This window comes from Rhinatrema bivittatum, chromosome 4 (assembly GCF_901001135.1).
Source record: "Rhinatrema bivittatum chromosome 4, aRhiBiv1.1, whole genome shotgun sequence".
Lineage (NCBI taxonomy): Eukaryota > Metazoa > Chordata > Amphibia > Gymnophiona > Rhinatrematidae > Rhinatrema > Rhinatrema bivittatum.
In genome coordinates, this window is record NC_042618.1 from 7,599,447 (window position 1) to 7,623,016 (window position 23,570).

At 47.5% G+C, this 23,570-nt stretch overlaps 1 protein-coding gene across 2 annotated transcripts in view; it reads right to left on the reverse strand.

Annotated features, from left to right (window-relative positions):
- LOC115089622 (phospholipase B1, membrane-associated-like) overlaps positions 1-23,570 on the reverse strand; it is a 296,793-nt gene that overhangs the window by 226,743 nt on the left and 46,480 nt on the right. For both annotated transcript variants that reach the window (XM_029597713.1, XM_029597714.1), the window contains exon 4: positions 14,068-14,158. In XM_029597713.1, the coding sequence (XP_029453573.1) occupies positions 14,068-14,158 (91 nt within the window). The remainder of the gene's footprint in view (positions 1-14,067; positions 14,159-23,570) is intronic.

Below are 23,570 nucleotides of genomic sequence, written 5' to 3' on the forward strand. Positions count from 1 at the left end.
TAGCATGCCGACGGCAGTAAAGCGCCGTCTGCTATCGGATCTTATAGCGGGAGGCACTTCCTGATGATGTCACTCGGGCTCCGCCTCTCTACCGAGCTCGACAGCTGGGCTCACACGATGTTCCGGGGTCTTTAACCTCCAAACCACGCCGAGGTAAGCCTCTCCGAGTGCTGGATCGGATTAGGAAGTCTCTCTCTCTTTCTCTCCTCCTCGGGCTCCCAAATCTCTGTGTCTGCCGCCGGATCTTATAGCGGAAGGCACTTCCTGATGATGTCACTCAGGCTCCGCCTCTCTACCGAGCTCGACAGCTGGGCTCACACGATGTTCCGGGGTCTTTAACCTCCAAACCACGCCGAGGTAAGCCTCTCCGAGTGCTGGATCGGATTAGGAAGTCTCTCTCTCTTTCTCTCCTCCTCGGGCTCCCGTTCTAATTCTTAATATTTTCCTAAATCAATGAAGAGACCTGTTTGCCCCCCTGGAGAGTCCAGAATTCTCCCAGTTTATTCATGATGATATTTTGACGACCAGGGTCATCTTTGTGATTTCACTTGTTTCTGAAGCTGATTGATATTTAATTTACCAGTAATATTTTAAATATAAAGATTTGTTGTACTGAGGCCAAAAATTAAAAAGGTTTCCTTCGGGGCCAAAACCTTCCCATTTTAGAAGGTATTCAAAAGTCTTGCCTCTTTTATGAACGTCCAGGACTTCTTTGACTTTGTATACTAAGTCATCTTCTGCATTGATGACAGGTGGATCTTGAGTCTTGGAAGAAAATTCACTGAGAATGAGTTGTAGATATCAGCAGCGATAGATGAGCTGCTGGGGACGTCACTGAGATCTTCAGTGGAAGTGGCGAAGTTGGGGAACGTCCAAAGCCCACTTCAAGTTGTAACACAATAGTGGATCTTCCAGCTTGATGGAGGGACTCCTCAGGTATTCCACTAGATGTCTGAGAATGAAGTTGCCTCCTGCCCCTGAGTCCACCAGGGCAGGAGTCTGAACCGTGAATGGTCTGTAGGTCAAGGAGACTGGGAGAGAGAGCGTACAAGAGGGTGCAGTAAGGCCTAAGAATAGTCCTCCAGCAGGGCTTTGGCCCGTCCGTGCTTTCGGACGAATGGAGCATGTAGAGATATCATGGCTGGGCTGACCACAAATCATGCAAAGGCCGAGCTTCTTCCAAAATCTTCTCTCCTTGGAGGTCAAGTGTCCATGACCAAGTTGCATTGGTTCATCTGAATCAGCAGCAGGAACTACTGGAACCATCCGAGGTGTAGAGACAGCATTGGCCTGTTTCAACCCGGGTAACACCCTAGGCTGGAGTTCCTTTACCTTGTCCCGGAGCAGGTGATCAATCTGAGTGGCCAAGGCTATTTATTCGTCCAGTGAGTCAGGTGTCTGGTGAGCGGCCAGCTCATCCTACAAACGGATATCCATGCCTCTGCAAAAGAGGGTCTTCAGACATCTAGGGTCCCAGTGGAGTTCTGCCGCAAGAGTTTTGAATTCTATGGCCAATTCAGCCAATGATCTGCTGCCTTGCTTCAAATCCACTAAAGCAGAACTGGCTACAGACATTCGAGCAAGGTCATTGAAAATGGATTTAAACAAATCCATAAATCCTTCTATGTCCTGCAAAATAGAGTCCTTGCATTCCCACAAGGTGGATGCCCAAGACAGGGCCCTACCATCCAAGTATGAAAGGATGTAGGTAGTCTTGGAGAGAGCTGTAGGAAATAGAGACAACTGTAAGGTAAAGTGCATGCAGCACTGGTTCAAAAAGCCCCAGGTCTTCTGGATTTCTCCGGAAAAGCGGATTGGAGCTGCCAGTGGTACAGCATTCTTCAAAGTTACCTCTGGTGACTGACCTTCTTGGTTGGAGGCTGTGCCTTGAACCTTCTGTGTGTGTAGCTGATGAAATGCTGCAGTAAGTATCTCCAAGGCGTCTTGCTGCTCCACAAAGTGCTGGGCCAAGCACGGTATGGCCTGCAAAGCATCAAGTTGTGCCGGATACATGGAGTTAGCAATCTGTTGTTTTCTGTTGGTTACAGAGTTGGAAGACTGCTAGGGAGCTAGCAATCTGTTGGTATTTAGGAGAGTTGTGGGTGGATCCTTGGACCAGTGGCAAATGACCACACCCCTGGGAAGGAAGATCCCGAGAGGGACCACTGGTCAGGCTCAGAGTATGGAGACAGACACACACTTTATTATTTATTTATTTATTATTTTTATATACCGACATTCAATCTGAGATATCACATCGGTTTACATTCAGGTACTGTAGTATTTCTCTATCCCCAAATGGCTTACAATCTAAGTTTTGTACCTAGTTCTTTTATTAGACAGTATACTGAACCACCAGAGGTGGCAGTAGTGAGATAGAATGCCTGTAGTCCCTCAGATACTGGAACAGCGATCCCTGGAGGCTAAGCTGTAGAGAAACTGAAATATAGTGAGTAGGCAGGATATGCAGAGTTCTTGTACCGAACCAGATGGTAACACTCACACAATGTCTCTTAGGAGCCCAGGAACTGGAATGTATAGGCCCTCGAGGAGCGAGTACCTGGTTCCAGGGAAAGCTCTGAGAGAGTGATAGTAACTCACAGATGTAGTAAGCAGCAATGACTTCCAGCCAGAAGTGAATTTGAAGAAGTTCGGGAACAAGGGCCCTCGAGGAGCGAGTACCGGTTCCAGACTGCAATCTACAAAGTAAGAGAGAGAGCAAGGCCCCCGAGGAGCGGGTACCCCTGATTAGTCCGAGGAGGCAGAGTAGCATAGATAAAATGAATCCTTATCCTTATCCTATCCCTGCTAACTCAATCTGTTAGCAATTTCTAAGACCTTAAATATCAGTCGCGGGTGATGTCATCTTAGGGGGACGCCCCCAAGTTTTGCGCCATCGCCGGTATTTTTGTCGGGGCCGTGCCGCACACGCGCCCCTAGACCTCCAGGAAACATGGCAGTTAGCGTCCAGCTGGTCCGGGGATGCCGGAGGACTGCGACAGAAGAATGCCACGGCAGCCAATCTTCCCGCGGACGAAGAGCCTTACCAAAGAGGTAAGGAGGGCGGAGAGAGGGCATCGGGAATTGACGGACACCACAACTAAAACCAAAGAGATGCTATGCAAAGCAGGACTATGAGCAAAGAAAGGCTATGATGCTCATCACAACAAGACTCCAGTATTTAAGCCTGGTGATAAAGTCTGGTTATCTACAAAACATTTAAGACTCAAGCTACCATCAGCTCGTTTTGCTCCACGCTTCGTCGGACCCTTTTCCATTCTCCGATGACTAAGTACTCTTAAATATAGCCTGAAACTTCCATAAGTACTAAAGATTCATAATGTGTTCCACGTCTCACTATTGAAACCATTAGTTCTTAGTGAGTTCTCAACCAAGACACCTGAACCTACACCTATTGATGCAGATGAAGACATCAAATACAAGGTAGATGCTATCCTTGATGTGAGAAAGAGAGGCAGAGTATGGGAATACCTCCTGTCATGGGAAGGTTATGGACCTGAAGAAAACTCTTGGGAACCTTTGGCTAATATCATAGATAAAGAGATGCTTCAGCAATTCCACAGAATGCATCCTCAGAAACCAAGACCAGGTAGGAGGTCTGGAGGGAGCCCTTTGAAGGGGGGTATTGTTGCGTCCGTTGGGGTGAGACGGCTTTGCCCCTTGTGTCTCACCTTCTTCTCAACTCCTCCCACAAGCCTTGGGAAGATGGCTACCGCTGCATCTGCAAGCCACACCCTCCGGCATCACTGGAACGGCTATGGCATTGCCTCCCGCCATGTTTCTATCAAGGACCTCCTAGGGTGTGCGCGTGCACACTATCCACATCTTTATTCCAGCAATGGCGTGAACCTCGGGGACGTCCCCTTTGAGTGATGTCACGATATACTGGTATATAGCCTACTCTTGTTTGCTAGCTCATTGAGTTAGCAAGGATTGGTCTCGACCGGTCTAAGCTACTCTGCCGCTTCCTGCTGCTGCTGGAAGCCCTCTCTGCCCTTCGGGGTAAATTCTAACCTGGGTACCCACTCCTCAGGGGCCCACTGCTTTCCTTTCAGGTGTCTTACTGGGATCAGGTACTCGCTCCTCGAGGGCCTGCTCTCCCTGCCTCAGTGCCTGTTACCATCGACTTCTGCCTGGTGGAATCGCTAACCTTACAGCTACCATCTAGTGAGTGAGTAATCTAATTCTCAGTCTGTCTCATCCACAGCATTGCCGTGCTGGGAAACCTGCATCTGGATCTCCCTATACGAACTGGGTGAGACGGGTTCTGTCTGCTGAGAGTCCCTGGACTGCTACCTCAGGATCACCTCACTACTGCCACCTTTGGTGGTATACATCAGCTGTACAATAAAAGAGTTAATTCTGTGTTTGTGCATCCTGAGTCTAGCCCAGTACTGTGGCTCCCCACGGGGCTCTTCCCGGTGGGTGTGGTCATCTGCCACAGTACCCAAGAATCCACCCAAACATCACTAAACGATAACAGTGATACAGGATGATGATGTTTTTAATTCTATAGACATAAGTTAATGGGTTTGAATATGGTGTGAATGTATATCGAGTTATGTATAATATGATAATATCTTAAGCAGATGGCATTTTAAGATGAGCTTTAAAAGCCACAACATGCACATCAATTAGGGGATGCACGAATACATCAGGCACACATTTTAAAAACCACTGAAATAGTGTGTATCTCCCAGAGAGCGCACATCTCGGAACTTTTGAAAAAGGGGGCAGGGAATGTGTGTGGTCTTGGCAGAGCATGGGCAATTTAGGGCGAGTATCTAAGATAAGTACGTAAATACATGCAGTGGCATGCACCAAGGTCCCCTGCTGCATAAAGGAAAATTAGGACTTACCTGATAATTTTCATTCCTGTAGTACCAAGGATCAGTCCAGACTGCTGGGTTATGCCTCCCGTCCAGCAGATGGAGTCAGAGAGAAACTGAAAAGGCACCACTGATATACCCTGGTGCGCCCCCTGCGATCCTTCAGTATAATCCATAACAAAGCAGTATGAAAATTAGAAAACTATGGCAAACTCTGTGACTAGATCAAGATAAAGATGAAAAGTATGAACATGTGGAAAACGAGGAAACCATGCAGTCAACCATACAAAAAAGAACAAGTACCCGTAAAAACGGAACCCGAAAAAAGAACAACAGTTGCGGGACTTTATACTCTTCACTGATATGGGCGGGCGTCTGGACTGATCCTTGGTACTACAGGAATGAAAATTATCAGGTAAGTCCTAATTTTCCTTTCCCTGTACGTACCAGGATCAGTCCAGACTGCTGGGAAGTACCCAAGCTGCCCTAAACGGGGTGGGACCCTGACAGTCCCGCACGAAGCACACCACTGCCAAAGGAGTCCACCGTCGGAGCGCACACGTCCAAACGGTAATGTCTCGCAAAGGTGTGCAACGTCTTCCAAGTAGCCGCTCGGCAAATTTCCTGTGAGGAAATAAAACCACTCTCTGCCCAAGACGCCGCCTGGGAGCGCAGAGAATGAGCCTTAAGACTCTCCGGAACGGCGCGACCTTGGGAAATGTAAGTAGAAACAATCGCCTCTTTCAACCAGTGTGCTATCGTAGCTTTCGAAGCTTTATTCCCTTTCTTTGGACCACCCCACAAGACAAACAGATGATCAGACAACCGAAAAGGGTTGGTAACGTCCAGGTACCGCAAGAGCGTCCTTCGAACATCCAACTTGCAAAGTTCCGGTTGCCGCGACGCCGCTGCTCTGTCAACCGCAAAGGCCGGTAGGTCCACCGTCTGGTTGACGTGAAAGGCGGAAACTACCTTAGGCAAAAACGAGGGAACGGTACGTAGAGAAACCCCCGAATTAGAAATACGGAGAAAAGGTTCCCTACAAGACAACGCCTGAAGTTCCGAGATTCGGCGAGCCGAACAAATAGCAACGAGAAAAACAGTTTTGAGAGTGAGATCCTTGAGAGTAGCCCTTCGTAGGGGTTCAAACGGAGAAGTACAAAGACCCCGGAGAACCAAATTTAAACTCCAAGAAGGACAGATAGGTCGTACCGGGGGTCGCAAATGCTTAACTCATTTTAAAAATCGTGCAACGTCCGGATGCATAGCAATGGAAATTCCGTCAAGTTTACCGCGGTAACAGCCTAAGGCTGCCACCTGCACATGCAGAGAATTAAAGATAAACCCTTCTTTAGACCCTCTTGCAAAAAAGTCAGAATATGAGACACCGTAGCCTTCCGCGACGGCACCTCCAGACCCTGACACCAGGAGTCAAAAACTCTCCATACCCTGACATAAGCAACCGAGGTAGAGGGTTTACGAGCCTGCAGAAGAGTAGTAATGACCGACTCCGGATATCCTTTCTTTCTCAATTGCCGCCTCTCATAAGCCAAGCCGCTAGACAAAAGCGATCGGCCTGGTCGAAAAATACTGGACCCTGCCGAAGGAGCCGAGGCAGATGCCCGAGACGCAAGGGGCCGTCCACCGCTAGATTGATGAGGTCGGCGAACCACGGCCTCCTTGGCCACTCCGGGGCTACGAGAACGACGGGTCCCGTGTGGGATTCTATTCGCCGCAATATTTTCCCCACCAACGGCCACGGTGGAAACACATACAGAAGAACGTGCGTGGGCCAGGGAAGAACTAGCGCGTCCACGCCCTCCGACCCGTGTTCCCTTCTGCGACTGAAGAAGCGAGCTGCCTTGGCATTCAAACGAGTTGCCATGAGGTCCAACCATGGAGTTCCCCACCGGCGGCAGATGAGTCTGAGTGCCTCGGGAGATAGTTCCCACTCTCCCGGATCTAGTCGTTGCCAGCTGAGATAGTCTGCTTGAACGTTGTCGACTCCTGCGATGTGAGACGCCGCAATCCGAGACAGGTGCTGCTCTGCCCACACCATCAATTGGCTGGCTTCGGTTGCCACCGGTAGACTCCGTGTACCGCCTTGCCGATTTATATACGCTACCGTGGTTGCATTGTCGGACAAAACCCGAACTGCTCTGTCCTGAATCAAAGGCAGAAAATGTTGTAGCGCTAGGCGAACCGCCCTTGTTTCCAAACGATTGATAGACCACTTGGTTTGAGAAGGCGTCCAACGTCCCTGAGCGGACTGAGACTGACAGACTGCTCCCCAGCCCGTCAGACTGGCATCGGTCGTGACAATAATCCATTGGGGTGGCTCCAAATCGGTACCTTGGAGCAAGTGGACCGGATCCAACCACCACTGCAGACTGGTCCGTGCTGGGGGTAAGAGTGGCAAAGGTATCTGAAACTCTTCCGATTTGGGGTCCTAACGAGACAGAAGGGCCCTCTGTAGCGGCCGCATATGCGCAAAAGACCACGGAACCAAATCCAGAGTGGACGCCATATATCCAAGGACCTGTAAGTAATCCCATACCACTGGCAAGGAAAGGGCGAGGAGACGGCGAACATGCGCCATCAGCCGCTCCATCCTTGCCCGTGGCAGGAAAACCTTCCCCACTTCGGTATCGAACGAGGCGCCCAGAAATTCCAAATTCTGGGAGGGAATCAGATGGCTCTTGGGGTAATTGACTACCCACCCCAAGGAGTGGAGCCGATGGAGAACCGCCTGAATTGCGTCTTCGCAGAGACGGCGCGATTTCGCCCGAATGAGCCAGTCGTCCAAATAAGGGTGTACCAACACTCCGTCTCTCCGAAGACTCGCCGCCACGACCACCTTTACCTTGGTGAACACTCTCGGAGCTGTCGCCAGACCGAACGGAAGAGCGCAGAACTGGAAATGAGATCCCAGGACCATAAAGCGCAGAAATCTTTGATGGAACTCTTGGATTCCTATGTGCAAGTAAGCCTCCGTGAGATCTAAGGAAGCCAAATACTCGCCTTTGTGTACCGCGGCGATGACCGAGCGCAGGGTCTCCATCCGAAACCGCGGTATGCGCAAAGCCCTGTTGACCCGCTTGAGATCCAGAATCGGCCGGAACGTGCCCTCCTTTTTGGGAACAATGAAATAGATGGAATAACGGCCTGTGCGCTGTTCGGCGGGCGGCACTGGCACTATTGCTCCCAGCTCCTGTAACCGCTCCAGGGTCTGAGCAATTCGTTGTTGCTTTACCAGAGAACCGCTGGGAGAGATTAGAAACAAATCGCGCAGGGGTTTTGCAAAATCTAAGGCGTATCCGTGAGAGATAATGTCGAGGACCCATTGGTCCGTGGTAATTGTGGCCCATTCCTCCCGAAAGTAAGAGAGTCGTCCTCCGACCTCCGGGACGGAGGAATGGACCGGCGTCCCTTCATTGAGCCGCTTTAGAGGTGACGAAGGTATGAGACGCCCCTGCGCGTGCCGGCCTTCTACCACGAAAGGAAGGAGTCCATGACTGGGAGCGCGTAGATGGCTGCCTTGTAGCAAAGGAGGAGCCCCTCCCCGATCGAAAACGTCGCTGCCCGCGAAATCGTCCGCGAAAAGTACCCGAAGGGCGAAAAAATCTAGGCCTGTCCTCTGGTAACTTGAACACCTTATTCTCCCCCAAAGACCGGATAAGGTCTTCTAACTCGGTGCCAAATAACAGTTTTCCCCGAAAGGGAAAGGAACCGAGTTGGGCCTTGGAGGAAGAATCTGCTGCCCAGTGACGCAGCCAGAGTAACCTCCGAACCGACACTGCCGAAGACATAGACCGGGCCGAAGTGCGGAGGAGGTCATAGAAGGCATCTGCGGCGTAAGCCACCGCAGATTCTATGCGGTTTGCCTGCTCTGCTTCATCCGGAGGCAGATCCTGAGATGTCAACATCTGTTGTACCCAGCGAAGGGTAGCCCTTTGTACCATGCAACTGCAAACTGCCGCCTGTACTCCCAAGGCCGACACCTCAAAGATGCGTTTAAGCAATGTCTCCAACTTCCGATCTTGAAGATCCCTAAGGGCCGTACCCCCTGTTACGGGAATGGTGGTATGTTTTGCCGAATCCACCCTTGGCACCCTAAGGAGCTCCAAGGATTCAGTAGGGAGAGGGTAAAGCTTATCCATAGCCCGGCTGACTCTAAGAGTTGCCTCCGGATTATCCCATTCCCGGGACACAAGTTGAAACAGTTTATTGTGAAAAGGAAAAGCATGCGCGGGAGTGCGGAGCCCATCCAATTCAAAATCCCCTGGCTGGGCATTTGAGTCTATCTGAGGTATTGGAATCTTTAGTTCCCTAAGGACATGAGTAATCAAAGGATCCAATTCCTCCTTATGAAATAACCGGAGAATCTGAGGATCATCTCCCTCAACCGGGTCAACAGGGTCCGTACCCCCCACGTCCGTATCCGGATCCGGAGGGGACGGAGCCTGTGAAAGGGGAACCGGAGCTGCAGGCTGTGGTTTTGGAGGGGGAGCCGGAGAAGCCTGCTGCGGGGGTTTAGGAGGAGCCGGAGCTGGATCCCCCAAGCCAAAGAGACCTGTAGAAACTCTTCCCTGTTTAGCTGGGCCAGGATTACCCTGATCCCATTCCGTTTCGGCTTCCATATACGCCTTATGGAGCAAAAGAACAAATTGTGAGGTAAAGGGATGAGGTCTTTTCAAGGAACCTCCTTTTGCTCCCCCAGGTGGCAAATCTGGCCCGCGGGGGCTAAGGTCCGGCGGGGACAGAGGGGGGAGGTCCTCCCCTTCTTCGGAGGAAATTGCATCGCCATCGAGCTCATTTAAAATGGCCGCCGGCCCCGGAATCGGCAGCGAGGACTGCCGAGATCTGCCCGACGCTGCCCGTGCACCAGGCCGAGGGGAAGGGGAGCCCCCGGCCGCGGCTGGCCCCCGCGAGGAGCCCTCACCCCCGTGAAGACACCGGGAGCAAAGGCCCTCGCGGGAGAGCCGGCGGCCGTGATCCCCACACGCCGCACAAACAGTTCCTCGGGGCATTTTTTTTTTTTTTTTAAAAGAAATTCCAAAAACGGCGCGAAAAACGGCGCGAACAAGGGCTGGGTGACAAGCCACCCCTTCCGGAGACCACAGTGAGTAAAGCAGGCTGGGACCAAATTACCTCGTTTTTTTTTTTTTGTTTTTTTTTAAGAGCGCTGCCACCGGCAGCTAAGAAAACTACCTCACAAACAATTTATTATTGGAGCCGGTAGGGGGTGTAGTGCACCCGGCATCTTACATCCGGGGTTACCTAAGGCACGTGTGCGCGCATGCGCCTGCCCCCTTCTTAAGCGCGTCATGGCGGGAACCTCGGGGAGGCGTCCCCACCACATACTATACTTAAACTCAGCTGACTTCTTGCAATACGAGTTAGCAAGGAATCCTGTCCTGCTATTTCCGCCATTCTGGGACTTCGCCTCGCTGTCCTGAGTGACCCAGGTACCTGCTCCTCGGGGGCCTTGCCGCACTCAGGGCTATCCGCTCCTTGGAGAGCCATTGCTGCCTGCCTCACTTCGTTCCAGTGAGTTCCTGCACTTTCCTCGGACAACCTTTGCTGTGCCAATTCCGGGTTTTCCTCAGTGCCTGATCGTCTATCTACTACTTTAGAGTCGGTAAGAGTACAGAACCTGTTCCTCTAACTTTGTGGCACGGATTCTCGGATTACCCCGCTTGCAGGCCACTACTTGATCCATCCTGTCTTGTGCAACTATACCACCAGCTTCTGGCCTACCCTGTGCTATGGACCACTACCGGAGTTGCCAGCACAAGCTATTCCTAGAGAAGGTATTCACCGATCTACTCCATGCTGTGGTGTACTATCAGATGAACCTGTGTGCAGGTCATACTCTCTGGACTAATTCTATTGATCTGCTCCTCGTATCACTATTGGCTGTATGATAAAGATTGTTTTCCTCTGTTGTCCATCACTGCTGAGACCTTGCCTGTTTTGGTGAGTGCCCACAGGGCTCCTCCCTGTGGGTGGAGTCTACACTACCACAACCCAGGGGCCCACTATAGTTGAAGACACACAGAACGTAACAGCCCCACTCTCCTGCGGTGATACCATAAGGACTCTCCCCAGTTGAGAATTCCTGAGGTGATTTCCGTGGTCCCTCAGATGAGTGCCTTGGTCAGGTAGCTGGTTCTTTAGCCAGCGAGGACTTAGCTGCTTGTACAGCTGAAAGGCAGTGGGTGCAGAAAGCCAAGCGCGGTGGTGACAGCAAATGCCCTCTCCCCCTGCAGCTAGAGACCGTCTCTGTACTAAGCCAGGTAAGGCTGAGCTCTGGTAAGGGTTTAAAAAAAACAAAAAAACAAAGACAATGAAGGTGAATTCTGTTAGTGTTTCCTTCCTCTCGGTCTCTGTTCTCAGCGTGCTGTTTTGATGTTTGTCCCGCTCCAGGGGAGGTCGAGGGACGTGGGCAGCCTGGTGGGTTGAGCAGCCTCGGTTGGCTGGGCCCCGCTCTAAGGCTTGTTGATTGTGCGCCACGAGGTAGGCCTCTACGGCTTTTTGCACGCTTCTTAGGCTATTCTCTATAAGATTTCAGTTAGGCGTGTGCGTCGAACTGTGTATCCAGTTTTCTGAACACCTGGTCGAGCTTTGTACATCCAGGCTAGCTCTTACTTGTGTGTCCAAGTTAAGCATTTGTTGTGCTCCTGTCCTTTGGGCAGCACTTATTCTATGGAAGCCTAGGTACTGGGAGCCTAGCATTGGGATACCTGTGTATAGGATGCCTAAGTTTTGGACGTCTTAAAAATAACAACCCCCTCCCCCCCCCCAAAAAAAAACAGCTAGATGCTTGCCTTCAGCCACTGCTTAGCACACTGTCGGCCATATTGGTGGCTATACCTAAAAAGGCTAAGTGCCTTTCTCTTTGCCTGCTAATTTGTGCCAGCGCAGTTTGGAGGCTCAGGGAGATTTATCCTACTCTGATTTAACGAAGCCCGGTTCTTCCTAGCTGGATGTTGGTCTGGGTAAAGACGGCTTAGGTGGGGCACTCAATTTTGGAACTCCCCTAATTGGTTCCTCAATAGGGAATGGTAGCTCTGTGAGTATGCCCAAGGTACCTCCTAGTTTGGATACTTCTACATTTTCCTGGGTGGAATTTTTCCAGGGGTTGCAATCCTTTCTTCAGGTACAATCCTCAACTCGATCCACTGCTCTTAGAGTGGAAGAACAGGTGGGAACCTTGCCTGGACCTTCTCGTAAGCGTCTCTTCGACTTCCAACGCACAGGGACCTATTGTGGGAAGGACCTGTTCTTCACGAAGATCAGAATTGATTTTGTCTTATGGTTTGGCCCTTGAAAGGGCTCGCTTGCTGAAATGTGGTTACTCGGCAACCATGATTTCTACTTTACTAAGAGCAAGAAAGTTCTCCACTTCTTTGGCCTATGTGCAGGTTTGGAGAGTGTTTGAGGTCTGGTGTGAGGTACACTTCCTTCCTTGATCAAGATTCCATTCATTTTGGAATTTTTGCAGGATGGCTTATCCTGATATGGCCCATTTTCTGAGAGGCATGAAACATCTTCAGCCTCACTTGCGATTTCTGGTGCCCTTGTGGAGTCTTAATTTGGTATTGGATTTCTCGACAGGCCCTATGTTTAGACCGCTATATACTCCTTGTGATTGTTGATCTCAAAGATGGTATTTCTGGTGGCAATTTGTTCTGCGCTTAGGGTTTCTGAACTGCAGGCCCTGTCTTGCTGGGAACCATTTCTCCAAGTGACTCCAGGGACGATACAGCTGCTTACTGTTCCTTCCTTTTTTACCAAAGGTGGTCACTGAGTTTCACTTGAATCAGTCCATAGCCTTGCCATCCTTAGAGAACAAGATGTAGAGGAGTATCGTTTGTTGCGACCCTCGGATGTCAGGAGTCATATTGTCAGATATCTTAAGGTTACTGAACCCTTGCGGAAGTCGGACCATGGGTTTGTCCTTCACGGCGGTACTAGATAGGGAGAGCCATCCTCGCAGGCTACAATAGCTCACTGGATTAAGGAGGTAGTCATGGCTGCATACATGGATGTTGGGAAGCTGTTACCTAGTCAGGTTAGGGCTCATTCCACTAGGGTTCAGGCAATGTCATGGGCAGAAGTTAGATTGTTGTTTCCCGTTGACATTTGCCAAGCTGCAACCTGGTCCTCTTTGCACACCTTTTCCAGGATGTACAGGCTCGGGAGGATGTGGCCTTTCTACGTGCGGTTTTGACTGGACTGCAGGCAGCCTCATGCCCTATGAGGGAATAGCCTGGGTACATCCCACTTGCTCTGGATTCATCTGACTGGATGCTAAGAAATGAGAAATTGCTACTTACCTGATAATTTCCTTTTCTTTATGACAGTCAGATGAATCCAGCTTCCCTCCCTTGGCTGTCGAATGATTATAGTCCTCCTATGTGGTTACGTGTTACAGGGATTACTGGTGTTAGTCCAGTCCCTATACCAGTGTTATTACATTCTTATCTGAGCTCAGTGTTGCCTGTTGGCCGAGCATTGAAATGGTTATATGTTTTTAATCACATTTATTTTGCTAATCTGTCCACAGTTGCTTTTGAAGAGAATACTGGTAGGCTGAGGTCACTAGAGGAGGTTATATACTGTGACATCAGTTTGCTCTGTCTCCATCTGCTGGTAGGGGAGCATAAACCCACTCATTCTGGATTCATCTGACTGACCTAAAGAAAAGGAAATTATCAAGTAAGTAGTAATTTCTCAGTATATATACACACACACAAACACATATACAGGGCCTGATTTTCAAAAGCATTTACACGCTTAAAACTGGGTTTTACATGTGTTAATGCACTTTACCTGTGTAAGTGGGCTTTTGGAAATTGCTGCAATGCTGTAGATTCCATTGAATTGTCAATAGGTTTTTCCTGTTTTAAGTGTAGTTAACATGGATAAATTGGCTATGAAAATTGCTATGATATTATATTACATTTACATGCATAATTCCTTTGAAAATTCACCTGATAGTGTTAGTGAGAACTTAGTTTCAGCAAACCTGAATTTGGAATAGATATATGGTTTGCTTCCAAAAATAAGATGGAAATGATTAACTTCTAAAAATTGTTCTTGGTTCTTTAAAAATTCTGAAAATTGAAGAAGCCTTCCAAATGTGAACATGTGGACTTTTCTGATTTCTGACAGATAAAGAGGATGTGAACCAGCAGGTGGATGGGTATACCTTTATCTGGGACTGAGGGAGAAGGTTTCATATCCGGGCAGACGAGGGGTTCATGCTCTCCTGACTGCTTCCCAGCTTTTTCAGGAAACTCCTGCAAAGAAATAAAACGTTTGTGGTCTCTCGCTCATATATTTCACATTTTATCCAGTGTGCAAGAAATATATTTGAGAATAGGGCTGCAGCTGTTTGCCTAGGTCTAACTTTCCCCAAGAAAACATCTTCATGACATTTCCCATAGAAATCTCTAATTTTCTTTTCCCTCTGGAAGATGAGCCATCTCATGCTGTTAACCTCCCCCTATGAGTCATTTGAGTGACTCATAAAACATTTAATTAAGATATACCAAGGAGCATTCCCTCCCCCACACCTCACAAGTGTGCCTCTCTCTCCTTCAGGTTGATGTAATATAATGCACTTGGCCAAGCGCACGGCTTGACGCATGTCCAAAACTCCTCATGCAATAAGGCAATTAGGTGTCCAGATGGCGCGTAGCTAATAGTGCTCGTCACATGTAAATTCATGTTGATGAGCTTATTAGCTATTACCCCGATGCAAAAAATTGCCACATGGCCATTGTGCCCATTTTAATGCTGCAAATTTAATGCCTGCTCAGGATGCAGCACTCAAGGGCCGACAAAAAAAAATCTTGCTTTCTGTGATTCCTCCTATTGGTATCCTAGCAATACTAAATAGGAGGAACCACAGAAATAATTGTGGCTCGCTCAAGGGCTTAACAAAAAAAAAAAAAAAATCCTGCTTTCTGTGGTTCCTCATAGGGGGAACCACAGAAAGCAGCATCCCTAAGGTCTGGCCCAATCCGGAACCCCTGCCGACAGTGAGTGAAGGAATGAAAAAATTAATATTAAATGTCAGGCACTTGAATTAATTTATTCACTCCTTCACTTCCTGCCAGTGAAAGGGCCAATCTCCTTTCAGAAGGCTGTCCTGAAATGGGCTTGGTCCTTTCCCTGCAAGTGTAGGTGAAAAGGACCAATCAGGAGCAGCCCTGCCAGTGGTGGGGAGGGAGCTCTGGCCAGGCTATTCTAGACACACAGCCACTTCTCCTGGGCGCCCAATGCAGAGCACTAAGGACGTACAAATTACCCATTGCGTCTCCCTTTTAGTGTGGCAGCTCATTTGCCTATTGCATCGAGCGCCCAGGACAGGTGGATGTGTGCGTATTCAAAAAATGTGCACCCAGTTTTGACACATGTTTTTTACATGCTGATATTGCATCGGCTAGGGATGTGCAGAAGAAAAAAAATAATTTTGGTTCATTTATTCATTTCGTTGGGACCCCAATTCGTTCATTAGTTTCAAAGCAAAAAAAAAATATTCATTTATTAGTTTGATTCATTTCTTGTTTACCATTAAAGTCAATGGGGGAAATATTGCAGCCTATTTTTGGTTGCAGAATTGGGGTTTTCTTATTATAGAAACATAGAAATGACGGCAGAAGAAGACCAAACGGCCCATCCAGTCTGCCCAGCAAGCTACGCACTTTATCCATTTTTTTCACCTTTTTTTCTCTCCCACCTGTTACTATTGGCTTCCAGTACCCTCCAGCCCTAATCAATTAGGGGTAGCAACCGCTGTAACAAGTAGGCCACACCCTTACCCCATACTCTTACCCACCCCTGTTTTTATTTTATTTTAATTTTTTTTTTTTTTTGGAGATGGCAGCCCTCCATCCTTCCGCTCCGTGAAGGTGGAACACCAACTACTGGCCACTGGCATCCCGCTCCGTGAATGCCTCTGTGGCTACTGCTGCTCCGTGCAGTGTTTGAATGCCTCTGTGGCTACTGCCGCTCCGTGCAGTGTTTGAATGCCTCCTCTTTATTCATGCCCTCTAGACTTGATGGATCCACAGTGTTTATCCCACGCCCCTTTGAAGTCGTTCACAGTTTTAGACTTCACCACTTCCTCCGGAAGGGCATTCCAGGCATCCACCACCCTTTCCGTGAAGAAATACTTCCTGACATTGGTTCTTAGTCTTCCTCCCTGGAGCCTCAGCTCGTGACCTCTGGTTCTACTGATTTTTTTCCGACGGAAAAGGTTTGTCGTTGTCTTTGGATCATTAAAGTTTTTCAAGTATCTGAAAGTCTGAATCATATCACCCCTGCTCCTCCTTTCCTCCAGGGAGTACATATTTAGATTGTTCAATCTCTCTTCGTATGTCATCTGATGAAGACTCTCCACCTTCCTGGTCGCCCTTCTCTGTACCGCTTCCATCTTGTAATTGTCTCTTTGTAGATACGGTCTCCAGAACTGAACACAGTACTCCAGGTGAGGCCTCACCAAGGACCTGTACAAGGGGATAATCACTACCCTTTTCTTACTCGATATTCCTCTCTCTATGCAGCCCAGCATTCTTCTGGCTTTTGCTATCGCCTTGTCGCATTGTTTCGCAGACTTCATATCATTAGACAATATCACCCCAAGGTCTCTCTCCTGCTCCGTGCACATCAGCCCTTCTCCCCCCATTGAATATAGTTCATTTGGATTTCCACTCCCATATGCATGACTCTGCACTTCTTGGCATTGAATCTCAGCTGCCATATCTTCGACCACTCTTCCAGCTTCCTTAAATCCCGTCTCATTCTCTCCACTCCTTCCGGCGTGTCCACTCTGTTGCAGATCTTACTGTCATCTGCAAAAAGACAAACCTTACCTTCTATCCCGTCCGCAATGTCGCTCACAAATATATTGAACAGGACCGGTCCCAACACCGATCCTTGTGGTACACCACTTAAAACCTCCCTCTCTTTAGAGAGAGCTCCATTTACCATCACACATTGTCTTCTGTCCGTCAACCAGTTTGCAATCCAGGTCACCACCTCGGATGAAAAATCTAGGGAGCAATCATTAGAGGAAGAAAAAAGCTCCAAGGTACTTAGACAGTGGCAAATTGGCACCAAAGTGCCAAACTGTTTACCAAACTGTTTACTTGCTTACACTATTATGACTGTTACATTATTAACGTTATACTATTTATTTGCTTACACTATTATGACTGTTATGTTATTAATGTTATACTATTTATTTGCTTACACTATTATGACTGTTATTCTGGTATCTCTGCTATTAATGTTATACTGTAAAAGTTGTTACAAAGGTAAACCGGAGTGAAGGCTTGTACCAAACCTCGGTATAGAAAACTCACAAATAAAATAAAGTGGCATGAATAGCCTAAGGTACTGTTAGGGGCAAAGGGGTACCAGTAGTGTCGAGAGTGCTTTAACAGAGGTGCAAAACAGTACTACTGTTAACAGTTGCATGAACCCTTGAAGGCAGCACGAGAGGCAAAGTGGCACGAAAAGTGGCATCAACATCCTACCACACAATGAAGGGGGAACATAGCAAGAAGAAAGGGTATGAGAAAAACCACCAAGGCACCGATAAAGGGGCAAAGAAGCAGAAAGACTAGCATCAACACACAGAGGAGCCATGATAGTGGCAAGAACACCACAAGTAGTAGAGTCGTCTGGTGTATGGCAGCAAGGCAGAGTGGCAGAAAGTTGATGGGGCAAGACAGGCTGGCACAGTGGAGCGAAGGTGGCGGACCTCACGCGTCAACTAGATAGGATTTTAGACAGTGCTGGGGAGGAGCCGGCTGTCGTGGTACACGTGGGCACCAACGACATAGGAAAATGTGGGAGGGAGGTTCTGGAAGCCAAATTTAGGCTCTTAGGTAGAAAGATTAAATCCAGAACCTCCAGGGTAGCATTCTCTGAAATGCTCCCTGTTCCACGCGCAGGTCACCAGAGGCAGGCAGAGCTCCGGAGTCTCAATGCGTGGATGAGACAATGGTGCAAGGAAGAGGGATTCAGTTTTGTTAGGAACTGGGGAACCTTTTGGGGAAGGGGGAGTCTCTTCCGAAGGGATGGGCTCCACCTTAACCAGGGTGGAACCAGACTGCTGGCGCTAACCTTTAAAAAGGAGATAGAGCAGCTTTTAAACTAGAACAAAGGGGAAAGCCGACAGTCGCTCAGCAGCGCATGGTTCGGAGAGATGTATCTTTAAAGGAAACTAATGATGCATTAGAATTAGGGCATCCCGACAGTGAGGTTCCAATAATTAGAAAAGTAGTCCAAGTGCCTGTAACTAAAAACTCACCTGAGCTAAAAAATTCTAACTTATCCCTATCAATTAAAAAGCAGAATAAAAATACAAACAAAAAACAAACTTTGAAATGTTTGTATGCTAATGCCAGAAGTCTAAGAAGTAAGATGGGAGAATTAGAATGTATAGCAGTAAATGATGACATAGACTTAATTGGCATCTCAGAGACATGGTGGAAAGAGGATAACCAATGGGACAGTGCTATACCGGGGTACAAATTATATCGCAATGACAGAGAGGAGCAGTCGGGAGGAGGTGTGGCACTTTATGTCCGGGATGGCATAGAGTCCAACAGGATAAACATCCTGCATGAGACTAAATACAAAATTGAATCTTTATGGGTAGAAATCCCTTGTGTATCAGGGAAGACTACAGTGATAGGGGTATACTACCGTCCACCTGGTCAAGATGGTGAGATGGACAGTGAAATGCTAAGAGAAATTAGGGAAGCTAACCAAATTGGTAGTGCAGTAATAATGGGAGACTTCAATTACCCCAATATAGACTGGGTAAATGTATCATTGGCCGGGTCACGCTAGAGAGATAACGTTCCTGGATGGAATAAATGATAGCTTTATGGAGCAATTGGTTCAGGAACCGACGAGAGAGGGAGCAATTTTAGATCTAATTCTCAGTGGAGCACAGGACTTGGTGAGAGAGGTAACGGTGGTGGGGCCGCTTGGCAATAGTGATCATAATATGATCAAATTTGATTTAATGACTGGAAAAGGAACAGTGTGCAAATCCAAGGCTCTCGTGCTAAACTTTCAAAAGGGAAACTTTGATAAAATGAGAAAAATTGTTAGAAAAGAACTGAAAGGAGCAGCTATAAAAGTAAAAAATGTCCAAGAGGCGTGGTCATTGTTAAAAAATACCATTCTAGAAGCACAGTCCAGATGTATTCCACACATTAAGAAAGGTGGAAAGAAGGCAAAACGATTACCAGCATGGTTAAAAGGGGAGGTGAAAGAAGCTATTTTAGCCAAAAGATCTTCATTCAAAAATTGGAAGAAGGATCCAACAGAAGAAAATAGGATAAAGCATAAACATTGGCAAGTTAAATGTAAGATCAATATAATATCAAATGGGTAACCCACAGGTATAATTCTAACGAATAAATGATATCTAGATACCTGTGTATTGTTTATCTCATTTATTATTTTTTAATCTTTAAATACAATTTCATTATACCACTAATACACTTTAAAACATCACCCCATCATTCACACCACATACACACATGCTCAATCATTAAACAAATATTGCACCTAATTCTAATACAACAATTCACCTATACTAATGTATTGGAGTACATCCATATACCATTTATCACAATAATATTACATTCAAGATAGTTCCAAAAAAAATTTTTCACATTGCATTTATCAGTTTTTATTGAACAAACAATTATCAGCTTATCTTCCTCTTAGTTCCCTTTCATTTTATTTGTTCATAAATTGCTTCTTTATTGTTGTACATTCCCGACGACAAGCTTTCGTTTCACCGAGGTGGTTTCCTCAGGGGACCATTATCAATTCTATAATTTCTTTTGAAGAACGGGAACTTCTCTATACAACGTATAGGATGATTGTTGCATGTGCTATCGTTACTAAAACCATCACCTATATATCCATCTGTGTAATTTCTTACCACTATTGTACTTAACTTCTTCTGTTAATCAAAACCTTCCAAATTCCACTGTTTATTTTCAATACCGTCAACGTCAAACTGCAGCGTATTTAAACTCAACTTCTTACACTATGGCGCTGCCTTCATGCACGCCGCTGTTTCACATGCGCTCAATGGGGTAGATTTTCAGACGAGCGCGAACAGCCTACTTTTGTTTGCGCTCCAGGCGCAAACAAAAGTACGCTGGATTTTAGTAGATACGCGCGTAGTCGCGCGTATCGGCTAAAATCCTGGATTGGCGCGCGCAAGGCTATCGATTTCGTATAGCCTGCGCGCGCCGAGCCGCACAGCCTACCCCCGTTCCCTCCTAGGCCGCTCCGAAATCGGAGCGGCCTAGAAGGGAACTTTCCTTTGCCCTCCCCTCACCTTCCCCTCCCTTCCCCTACCTAACCCACCCGCCCGGCCCTGTCTAAACCCCCATCCTACCTTTGTCGGGGGATTTACGCCTCCCGGAGGGAGGCGTAAATCCCCGCACGCCAGCGGGCCTCCTGCGCGCCGGGCCGCGACCTGGGGGCGGGTACGGAGGGCGCGGCCACGCCCCCGGGCCGTAGCCACGCCCCCGTACCCGCCCCCAAAACGCTGCCGACACGCCCCCGCAACGCCGCACGCTCCGGCCCCGCCCCCGACACGCCTCCCGACACGCCCACTCCGAAAACCCCGGGACTTACGCGAGTCCCGGGGTTCTGCGCGCGCCGGTGAGCCTATGTAAAATAGGCTCACCGGCGCGCAGGGCCCTGCTCGCGTAAATCCGCCTGGTTTTGGGCGGATTTACGTGAGCAGGGCTCTGAAAATCCGCCCCAATAGTTGTATCACAAACGCTGATTCCAATACGACATTTTCATCTTCTACCATACCTCTCACTTGTGCTGCACCTTTCCCAAAACGCCGCGGCGTTTTGGGAAAGGTGCAGCACAATGGAGAAGCACAATGGAGAAGGTTTTCTTGGGTAATGATTCAGATGGACTGAATCAAATCACGGTGAACCTAGAAGATGTGGTAGGCCTGATTGACAAACTGAAGAGTAGTAAATCACCTGGACCGGATGGTATACACCCCAGAGTTCTGAAGGAACTAAAAAATGAAATTTCAGACCTATTAGTAAAAATTTGTAACTTATCATTAAAATCATCCATTGTACCTGAAGACTGGAGGATAGCAAATGTAACCCCAATATTTAAAAAGGGCTCCAGGGGCGATCCGGGAAACTACAGACCGGTTAGCCTGACTTCAGTGCCAGGAAAAATAGTGGAAAGTGTTCTAAACATCAAAATCACAGAACATATAGAAAGACATGGTTTAATGGAACAAAGTCAGCATGGCTTTACCCAGGGCAAGTCTTGCCTCACAAATCTGCTTCACTTTTTTGAAGGAGTTAATAAACATGTGGATAAAGGTGAACCAGTAGATATAGTATACTTGGATTTTCAGAAGGCGTTTGACAAAGTTCCTCATGAGAGGCTTCTAGGAAAAGTAAAAAGTCATGGGATAGGTGGCGATGTCCTTTCATGGATTGCAAACTGGCTAAAAGACAGGAAACAGAGAGGATTAAATGGGCAATTTTCTCAGTGGAAGGGAGTGGACAGTGGAGTGCCTCAGGGATCTGTATTGGGACCCTTACTGTTCAATATATATATAAATGATCTGGAAAGAAATACGACGAGTGAGATAATCAAATTTGCAGATGACACAAAATTGTTCAGAGTAGTTAAATCACAAGCAGATTGTGATAAATTGCAGGAAGACCTTGTGAGACTGGAAAATTGGGCATCCAAATGGCAGATGAAATTTAATGTGGATAAGTGCAAGGTGATGCATATAGGGAAAAATAACCCATGCTATAATTACACGATGTTGGGTTCCATATTAGGTGCTACAACCCAAGAAAGAGATCTAGGTGTCATTGTGGATAACACATTGAAATCGTCGGTTCAGTGTGCTGCGGCAGTCAAAAAAGCAAACAGAATGTTGGGAATTATTAGAAAGGGAATGGTGAATAAAACGGAAAATGTCATAATGCCTCTGTATCGCTCCATGGTGAGACCGCACCTTGAATACTGTGTACAATTCTGGTCGCCGCATCTCAAAAAAGATATAATTGCGATGGAGAAGGTACAGAGAAGGGCTACCAAAATGATAAGGGGAATGGAACAACTCCCCTATGAGGAAAGACTAAAGAGGTTAGGACTTTTCAGCTTGGAGAAGAGACGACTGAGGGGGGATATGATAGAGGTGTTTAAAATCATGAGAGGTCTAGAACGGGTAGATGTGAATCGGTTATTTACTCTTTCGGATAGTAGAAAGACTAGGGGACACTCCATGAAGTTAGCATGGGGCACATTTAAAACTAATCTGAGAAAGTTATTTTTTACTCAACGCACAATTAAACTCTGGAATTTGTTGCCAGAGAATGTGGTTCGTGCAGTTAGTATAGCTGTGTTTAAAAAAGGATTGGATAAGTTCTTGGAGGAGAAGTCCATTACCTGCTATTAAGTTCACTTAGAGAATAGCCACTGCCATTAGCAATGGTTACATGGAATAGACTTAGTTTTTGGGTACTTGCCAGGTTCTTATGGCCTGGATTGGCCACTGTTGGCAACAGGATGCTGGGCTTGATGGACCCTTGGTCTGACCCAGTATGGCATTTTCTTATGTTCTTAGTCAAGCCCCTGTGGTGTTGATAGGGGCAAGACAGGCAGACACAGTGGAGGTAGACAGGCCCCTCTTGTGTTGATAGGGCAAGAAAGGTAGGCACAGTTGAGGTAGACAGGTCCCTGTGGTGTTGATAGGGCATGTCAGGCAGGCACAGTGGAGGTAGACAGTCCCCTGTGGTTTTGATCGGGGCATGACAGGCAGGCACAGTGGAGGTAGACAGTCCCCTGTGGTTTTGATAGGGGCAAGACAGGCAGGCACAATGGAGGTATTCAGGCCCATCTTGTTGATAGGGGAAAGACAGGCAGGCAAAGTGGAGGTAGCCAGGTCCCTGTGGAATTGATATGGGCAAGACAGGCAGGCACAGTGGAGGTAGAGAGTCCCCTGTGGTTTTGATAGGGGCAAGACAGACAAGCACAGTGAAGGTAGACAGGCCCCTCTGGTGTTGATAGGGGTAAGACTGGCTTAAGAACATAAGAAATTGCCATGCTGGGTCAGACCAAGGGTCCATCAAGCCCAGCATCCTGTTTCCAACAGAGGCCAAACTAAGCCACAAGAACCTGGCAATTACCCAAACACTATGAGATCCCATGCTACTGATGCAATTAATAGCAGTGGCTATTCCCATAGGGGGTCATTTTCAAAGGAGTTACGCATGTAAATGTGACATACTATCGTAGCAATTTTCAAAAGCTATTTACTCGAGTAAAGTGCACTTACTTGAGTAAATCCTATGGACAATTCAATGGCATATATTGTAGCAATTTTGAAAAGCCCACTTACTTGAGTAAAGTGTATTTACTCGAGCAAAAACCAGTTTTGCTCGAGTAAATGCTTTTTAAAATCAGGCCCTAAGTAAACTTGATTAATAGCAGTTAATGGATTTCTCCTCCAAGAACTTATCCAAACCTTTTTTGAACCCAGCTACACTAACTGCACTAACCACATCCTCTGGCAACAAATTCCAGAGCTTAATTGTGCGTTGAGTGAAAAAGAATTGTCTACGATTAGTCTTAAATGTGCTACTTACTAACTTCATGGAA